General features: G+C 37.9%; 1 protein-coding gene across 1 annotated transcript; it reads right to left on the minus strand.

Annotated features, from left to right (window-relative positions):
- Nucleotides 1-3401: 3401 nt before the first annotated feature.
- Nucleotides 3402-6940, minus strand: LOC117461454 (zymogen granule membrane protein 16-like). Its single transcript, XM_034103321.2, has 6 exons — nt 6913-6940; nt 6439-6523; nt 6228-6357; nt 5201-5300; nt 4847-4936; nt 3402-4235 (listed from the first exon to the last, which is right to left on the minus strand). The coding sequence occupies exons 2-6, from the start codon at nt 6485-6487 to the stop codon at nt 4095-4097; spliced, it is 510 nt and encodes a 169-aa protein (XP_033959212.1). The 5' UTR covers nt 6488-6523; nt 6913-6940; the 3' UTR covers nt 3402-4094.
- Between the last annotated feature and the right edge of the window lie 357 nt (nt 6941-7297).

Here is a 7297-nt window from a genome sequence, read left to right on the forward strand (position 1 = left end):
TGAAGAGTCATAATTCTCTACACTTGGAAATATGATGCCCTTTAAAATGTTAATAAGTCACCTCTGTGAACATTACTTACATGACAGAGTTTTCTGCTGTTGTTGTCCTCTTTCAGACACAGGTTTTGTCTGTTGACCATTGCCATCCATCTCTTCCTTCGCTCTACGTCCTTAGGGAAGCCATACATCCGGAACCCCTTCTCGGATCGATTAGAGCACCCAAATGCTATGTATGACAACTGATCTATTAAAATGCAATATAAACGAAAGTGCCATAATATTTATTGTGCAAACATTTTAACATGAATATTGCTATGTCCTCTGTTCAGTCTGCTCCCAACTGTATTCTCTCCCATTATTCACCACTGTTCCTATTCTTGCTCTGCTTTTTAGGGCCCAGGAAACGATGAAGAGGATGTCCCTTTCACAAAGGAACCTTCTTGTTTTTTTCAAAATGATTAGGCCCCTGGATGCCCTAGACTAGAGTTCTGTATTGCTTTTTTGTAAATAGTTGCTTTTTTGTAAATAGTTGTTTGTAAATATTTGTAAAATGCCCCCACCCACAATTGTTGTTCGCACAATTATGCTTGTGCGAACAACAATTGTGGGTGGGTGCTTATTGTGCTGCAGACGTTGAAGGACCTGAGTCTCCTGAGGAAAGACAGGTGAAAGGTGAGGAGAGGTCATCGCTTGGAAGGTTTTATATCCTGTGGTGTCTCAACAGAACTTAATATGAATTGCTTTATTGTCTCGTCGCTGGATCACCTCCCCCTGGCAAAGTGGCCTCGTCATTTTAATTTGTATTGTTGACAAACCTGTTTGTGTTGCTCTGTTGAACCATGGTTCAACAGGAGCTTCTGTAAATAGTTTTGTAAATAGTTTGAATATTTATCATAGTAATCATTTTCAGTCTCCCACTCTCTCAATTTAATTTATCGTTTCTTTGCCCCACCATATATTTTGTTGTCCAAGGGCACTAATTTGGTCTGTGTTGAAGATTGTTTTACACTTTAGATTAATCCAAATTGTGTTTTTTGGCTGAATTAATCATTTTCTGTTGAACCCTAACCCTCTTTGTTCTCATTCTCATTCATTTGACTTTGTTTTGTTCCAACACACATCACTTTTTCCATACACTGTTCTTAATAAGTAATAGGCTACCAAGCTTTCCGTTGTCACCCTGCCTCTCCAAATGCAAAACTGTCAATAAAAAGTATGCAATAATGCTGAAAAAGTACTTGGGTGTGTGTGTTTTTTAATATATATATTTACCATTCAATAACGCAATCGCTGCTGTCTGTCTGTCTCATATAAGAACATGACAGCGCAGCACAACTATACTACGGACGTGACTGCCCTGACAGTGACACAGGCATAGCCTGCTTGTGCTGCCACACTTTCCCCTCAAAATATCGTTAAATAACGAAACTTGTAAATATTGCCAATCCATACAAAGTGTAACCACATCATGTAAATATGAAAGCAATCTTTAAAAAATAACAGCGTTGGTTTAATCTATGACTATTTTGACCATGTTTGTGCTGTTTTTGCCATAGAGAAGCATTGCCACGGAAGTGCGTTTTGAACTATCCCGGCATACATAAACCACGTGACCGGCTGGCGGCGACATCAAAGAGTGTCGTAACTCTTATCTCTCTATGGCTCTGGCTCAAGCCAGCCGTGTCCTATCTAGTTAGGTGCGCGTTCACATGAAAGGGGTGGTATCTGGAGCATTCGACCAATCACAAACATGGAGAAGCGCACTGACAGCGCAGCGTCATACTTCCTGAATGAAAAGTGAACTTTAATACTAGTCAAAAATGAATAAGTTAAACTTTAAACATCCATGACTTAAACACTTTATCCAGGATAAAAGCCAGGATAATAGCTGCACCTGCAAGGTGAATACAGCTGGAAAAAGAAAAATGCGTACATTAACAGGTTTATGATATCACTGCCCCGTCTAAAACACGATCTGACTTCAATTGCATTTGTCTCGAGTGTTTCGTCAACTTAATGTGTTGCTTAAAATAATACTTCTGCATACAGTATGTGACACTGTGAGTGTTGCACGGCCAGATACGGCTCAGCTGACTCAGATCAGGAGATATATGATACATTATGAAGTGATATGCCGCGGGGCGGACTGTAGGCTACTTAATGTAGGCTACTTAATGTACTCCGGTTACTTATGTTGTGGCCGATATTTAAGTAAGCTTTCTTAACGCTAATGTTATAATAGTCAGATTGCTCTGAAGATGGAGGTGATATTCTATTCATGTTCACGTTCACACAGTCGGTGATTTTTGCCCGCCGTCTTTCCTGCGACGGCAGTTTTTCTGTATTTCCTTTCTCCTGTAATATGACTTGATCGCTTTAAACTCCGCACACTGAGCTCTGATTGGTCAGCAGGCGGTGCTTTCACTGAGTTGAGCTCTTAGCCTGCAACCTAACCTGGTCCCGACCAAGTTAGCCGCTAAGCATAAGTTACCATGGAGATCTAGCCTGCTAAAAAGAGAACCAGCTTCGTAGGACCGGAAAGCCGGAGTTTCCCCTGAATTTAGTCGGCTAAGCGAAAATCCTGCTTCGTAGTATACCCCCCTGGACTCCAAGATGGTGTCCTCAGTGTGGTATTTTTAAACATTTTTCTTTTAGGAAAGTCTCAGAAAACAGTATTTAACAGGTTTTTTTATGTCCTTGTGACAAGTATATCAGTCTTTGTTTGTAAAAGATAATTAAAAAAATATTTAAAAAATGAAATCAAACTCGTCATCTCCTGATCCTGATTCCGATATTCAGGGTATCTTCTGATCGGACACCGGTGTTCTCTTGTCCCAGAGTTCAAAAGTATGTATCTCATTGTGTAGAACTTCCTGACTCAGCTGTCAATGTTACAAAAAGGGACACTTGTTTATTTTTTAGCAAAAGATCATTGTAGTTTCAGGCTTAATTTTGGTTTTATTTATAGTGAACAATGGTTTCGGACTTTAAATAAATGTCCTCCTTTTCATTGTTTCCCCGCCCCTCTTTATTTCCACATGACCCATGTCCTTTTTTTTCTTTTCTTCCCCTTTTCACCACCTCTCACACTTCAGTTATTTGCATTTCTGACCACACTGTGCTATGCAGGAAGCAGTTACCTGAGCTACTGTGCCTGGAAAACCGCAGAAGAAGGACAGTAGTTTGTTACTTGCTGAAAGCAACAATGAGAAGATCTTCTCTGAGTAATGTTTCTGATACCTTCACAGCAGGTCAAGGCTGCAGTCAAATGAACTGTCATATGTTCAGCAGAACGTCATAAAGTCAGATGTCACGTGCAGCAATACACGAACAAATACAAATAATATGTCCACAATCCTGCACACAGTAGTTTTCAGTAATTTTATGTTAATACAATACAGCTTTATTTATAGAGCACTTTAAACCTCCAGACCAAAGTGCTGTACAGGCAAATAAATAAAACAAAACATACAAAAAAATAACAGCACAGCTCACACACCATAAAACAAGTAGGCTACAAGTAACAACAATAGACAATTTAAAAGCAATAAAAGCAACGCTCTGAAAGATGTTAATACGCTAAGGAGTAGAGGTGCGTTTTAAGAAGCGATTTAAAAGCAGGCAGTGTGGAGGCCTGTCTGATGTGCACGGGCAGATCGTTCCACAGTGTGGGAGCCGCGACAGAGAGGCAACGGCCCCCTCTGAGCTTTGACTTGGTTCTGGGCACGTAATCCAAGTATAATTTGCCCCTGATATACGAAATAAAGTTAAAGACATTGAGTATATACTTTTTGCAGAAGACCAGAGTGTGTTATAACCTATAAGGTATTTATTTAATGAAAAGTAATCACCGCTTTTCCTCCTCCTTTGTTTTTTCCAAGTATTGTCTACAAAGTACAGGTTTCGTAGATCCTGTGTGTTTCACTTCACCACACAGGGTCTCTTGAAAAAATGTGTTGTGTGTAGTTTAACAATAATCCATTAATAAACAGAGGGATTGATACATACAGCGATATACTATTATCACATTAAACAAACCTTATTCCATATTATTCCATGATAAAGATAAAGGTTGATTATTCCCAGTTCCTGGATCAGTCCTGGTTGGTGCTGTTGTATTGAGCCTGGGGGACAGCCCAGTGAGCAGCAATCGAAAGGAGCCCTGCAGTGTTGTGGGTGCCACTCAAAATCACTAGCTCTTGGCCCGGGTGGGACGGGTAGAAGTTAAAGGACAGCTGTAAGAGATCATCAACAAGTTAATACCTGACAATGAGTACTTGCATTGATAATTGCAGTGGTGGAATGTAAGATAAATAATCAAATAATCATTTAAGGTATTTTTCATTTCCTTCTGCACTCTACTACAGTAGAATTCACAGACAAATATTACATTTCTTACTTCACTACATGTGTCTGACAATTTTAGATCCTTTAAAAATGCATTACTTCCCAAACAAAACATATAGAAAGCTGTAAAAATAAGATGTTTTGTAATAAATTAGCGACTCATCAGTTCACACAATGCAGCTAAAATCATTAGTCTATTCATTTGACGGAATAGTGACAGTAATATCCTGCATTTAAATAAGTGCATCTAAAAATAATCTAATTATTTAAATATATATATATCACCGTATAACAGTCACAAGGAGGTGTTTCTCTACATTATTTACATTTACTTTTAATAGTTTAAGTGCAGATTAATCTTCATTTCACTTAAATAACATTTAATGCAGGGCATTTACTTGTTACATAGTTCTTTTAAAGTGTGATCATTAAAGATCAGAATACTTCTTCCATCATGGTGTGATTGAAACAAACACAAATTGTAGAGGAAGGTATTTACTGTAATGGGCTGGCCGACAATCAGAGAACGTCCACTGGAGGTCACGAAGATCAGCTGATAGATGTAGTTGGAATGGTATTTCCCAGAGACCTGAAACATGTCCGTGAGAGCACAATGACATGTTAGTGCGTGTGGTTTGTCCCCAGTGAGCAAACAAATGATGTATTTTTTGTTAACGATAGATGAATATAGTGTTATTCAATACAGTACAGTACTAATTTACTATTTAGCCAACCTTTATTACAGATGATGTGTATGATCTTTAGAAAGTGTGTTTATAAATGTCAATAAATAGTACAATGCATTGTCTTGTCAATGTTCAATGTATTACTTTAATATTATAAAGTCTCTCACCTGAATAAAGGACTCTCCTTCATTCAGGATCAGCTCTTGTACAGAGTTCAGTTCACGACCAACCATTTGTCCCCAACCAAATCCATAGCGCAGCTGCAAACTGCAAGGACACAGTCAGGAGTGAGGAAACACAAACAATGATTTATAAGGGCAATATTTGACAGAAGAATGATCAGATTGAAACTATTTGGTAACCAATAGATGGATATTGTGCTAGAACAAGTAGAAAAACATTGAAATAGAAAGCAGATAAATGGGGGTTAACTCTATGGTTGAATTTTGCACTTCCATAGCACATTACACTTTCCATGGACCCTCCCCTTAATGCAGAAAAGGTTACTGCAACTATCCGTGCTAACAGTGGTGGTTACCTAAATAAAAGCAATAATACTACGCTGTACAAAAAGTATGAAAGTATGAGGAAAATGTATTTCAAGTATAAGGAGTAAAAAGTAGTAATTGCAGATTTTTTTTTAAATATGTTAAAAATAAATGTAAGTATTCATAAAGAAATACAGCAAATCTCAACATTTGAAAAGCTGGAACTGTGAAATGTTTGTACACAAAATGACATAAACAAAAAGTAAAATAACTGGCCAAAATCTTTTTTGTCAACCTCTTGTTTTTAGGTGTACCTAAATATAATGTTGGGTAGTTTAATCTACATCATATTATTTCAAAAGTTCTGTATTCGTTTTGTGTCTTAAATCTGAATCCATACAGTAACTAGTTAATAAAGCTATGAAATAAATGTAAAGTAAAAAGGACAATATTTCACTTTGAAATGTAGTGGAATATTATAATGTGCACATGAAGATAATACTTAATTAAAGTCGAGGTACCTTAAATTTGAACAGAATTTAAGTTAATATACTTTATTACATTTCATCACCTCCTGCTAATATTTCTTAAACAAGAAAAATCCATTCAATAGTTACGACCCATAAAATGATAGGATCCCCCATATTGCACATGCAATATGGCATTTATTATTCACATTGGTGTTAAAGAAGGAGGACAGACTGACCCAGCGATGTAACTGTTTCTATTTTCCCAGAGTCTGATCCCTGTGATTGGTCCATTTTCATTTTCTGTGGAGAATGCCGTGCCTCCACCACTACCAACAGCGGGGGAGAAGGAGTACTGAGGCAAGGGAGCTGGAGAAGTAAAATATGTGTTATGTGAGAGGAAGCCAAATGCTTATATACAAATATCTTATTTAAATTTGTATATTTTACCTGTCATGCAGCTGGCCCAGAGCACCCCAAGGAACAGGAAGGAAAGCATTCTGGTGGGTGAATGAGTCCAGAACAACACTGAAATCTGATTAAACAATTTATCAAAACACCATAATGATCAAATATCTGTCAACATTTATTTAGACAAACAAAACAGTCTGACATTCTTCTTTAAGAAGCAAAAATCCTCTGCATGAACAAAAGCCAGTGTGAATTATAATAAAGGCATTGGAATTTAAATGAGCTCTACCCGTTAACATTACATTACTTATCACTGAGCTGACGCTTTTATCCAAAGCAACTTACAAGTCAAAAACCATAACCTAACCTAACCTAAAAAAAAAAAGTATGCAATAATTGAATTGCCAAGGTACAATTGAAATAGATGTGTTTTCAGATGTGCAGAGTTTCTGCAGTAAGATGCTAATAAAGTTGATCTGAAAGTCCATTATCAACAACTGCACAGATGCTCACCTGCAAAGTAGATCTCCTGAAACCAGCTTGAGTCCTGAGCAAAGTGTGGGATGGCACTAGAAGACTGGCATTTATATATGTTCACACACACACACACACACACACACACACACACACACACACACACACACACACACACACACACACACACACACACACACACACACACACACACACACACACACACACACACACACACACACACACACACACACACACACACACACACACACACACACACACACACACACACACACACACACACACACACACACACACACACACACACACACACACACATCAAGGAAGATATTATGATGACATTTCCTTTGTGTTTAACATACTTACGGGTAAGGACAGCCCATGTGCTTTACCGAGCTAAACC

The sequence above is a fragment of the Pseudochaenichthys georgianus genome, chromosome 16, assembly GCF_902827115.2.
Source record: "Pseudochaenichthys georgianus chromosome 16, fPseGeo1.2, whole genome shotgun sequence".
NCBI lineage: Eukaryota > Metazoa > Chordata > Actinopteri > Perciformes > Channichthyidae > Pseudochaenichthys > Pseudochaenichthys georgianus.

What these genes read in the sequence shown, in the direction of transcription:
- LOC117461454 (XM_034103321.2), bottom strand. Translation starts at nt 6,487, where the DNA reads ATGCTTTCCTTCCTGTTCCTTGGGGTGCTCTGGGCCAGCTGCATGACA. An exon ending in AAGGAGAGTCCTTTATTCAG is followed by an intron (nt 4,937 to 5,200) that starts GTGAGAGACTTT and finishes GACATGTTTCAG; the next exon opens with GTCTCTGGGAAATACCATTC. An exon ending in TTGTCGGCCAGCCCATTACA is followed by an intron (nt 4,236 to 4,846) that starts GTAAATACCTTC and finishes GATCTCTTACAG; the next exon opens with CTGTCCTTTAACTTCTACCC.